Source organism: Amphimedon queenslandica, unplaced genomic scaffold (assembly GCF_000090795.2).
Source record: "Amphimedon queenslandica unplaced genomic scaffold, v1.1 AMPQUscaffold_13421, whole genome shotgun sequence".
NCBI classification, from domain to species: Eukaryota; Metazoa; Porifera; class Demospongiae; order Haplosclerida; family Niphatidae; genus Amphimedon; species Amphimedon queenslandica.
Genome location: NW_003546343.1, coordinates 183,221 through 184,179, shown reverse-complemented (window position 1 = coordinate 184,179; position 959 = coordinate 183,221). Strand labels below are relative to the sequence as shown.

General features: G+C 32.7%; 1 protein-coding gene across 1 annotated transcript in view; it reads right to left on the bottom strand.

Moving 5' to 3' along the window:
• Nucleotides 1-850: 850 nt before the first annotated feature.
• LOC109581748 (calcium uptake protein 1 homolog, mitochondrial-like) overlaps nucleotides 851-959 on the bottom strand; it is a 1,690-nt gene continuing 1,581 nt past the window's right edge. Inside the window, exon 4 of the mRNA XM_019996124.1 lies at nucleotides 851-940. Within this exon, the coding sequence (XP_019851683.1) occupies nucleotides 851-940 (90 nt within the window). The remainder of the gene's footprint in view (nucleotides 941-959) is intronic.

Sequence of the window (959 nt, the reverse complement as noted above, 5' to 3'; positions counted from 1 at the left end):
TTTACTAACAGGTACAGTATACTTGCTGATGCAACATTAGCTCTCTTATATAGCCTGGCAGCTCAAACTCTCCAAATATGGAAATCTTGTAGAGTGTAATTACAGGCAATTTGCCTAAAATCATTTTGTAGGGGAAATTTAATGTCACTAATCTCTTTAAAGTCGTCAAGTGTGCATAATTGATATTATTCACTACTTGAGTATATCGAGATATTTTGGATCTTGAATCATAGATAGTGAATTTATTATTTATGGGTGAACTGATAATACAATAGCAATTACTACAGATCAACTTGAGATAAGGGAAGGAGGAAATACCGTATAGCACTTTATTTTGGCAATTTTGCTGTAAAATTGTAATTGGTGGTTTTTAATTTAGCGATTTTTGTGTACACATGCATTACTGAGCATGCACATTAATGATTGGCGGTTTTAATATTGGCGATTCTGCTTGCAAACCGCCAATCGCCAAAATAAAACTCTGGCAAATTAAAGCACTATACAGTATGTGTATGAAAACATTACTTCTAATTTGTACAAGTACAAATCTAACGATTCTAAGAAACATTTCAAAACATGCCCCACACAAACCACATTTTATTGTACACAACCACCAAATTAAACTACACGCATCTACTCTGTAGTTTTACTAGGTTTGTACTTTAATGGTTCCTCCATAAAATTAAGTATAATCATATGTTTCTGTATATTGTTGCTACTCAAACAGAATGGGTGTACATAAAAATAAATTATATAATATTATTCTATCCTGCCATCACTAAAAGATATTTCTGTTATAATATAAAATAGTTTATAATCCTGACTTGATTGACCACACCATAGCACCAACTCAAGCTTCAATCCCTAGTTTATCTTTGACTGCTTTTGCAGAACAAGCCACAACAGAGTTCATTAGTTTGGCTAGTCCTAATTCTCGTGACTAAAGGAGAGAAGAATCA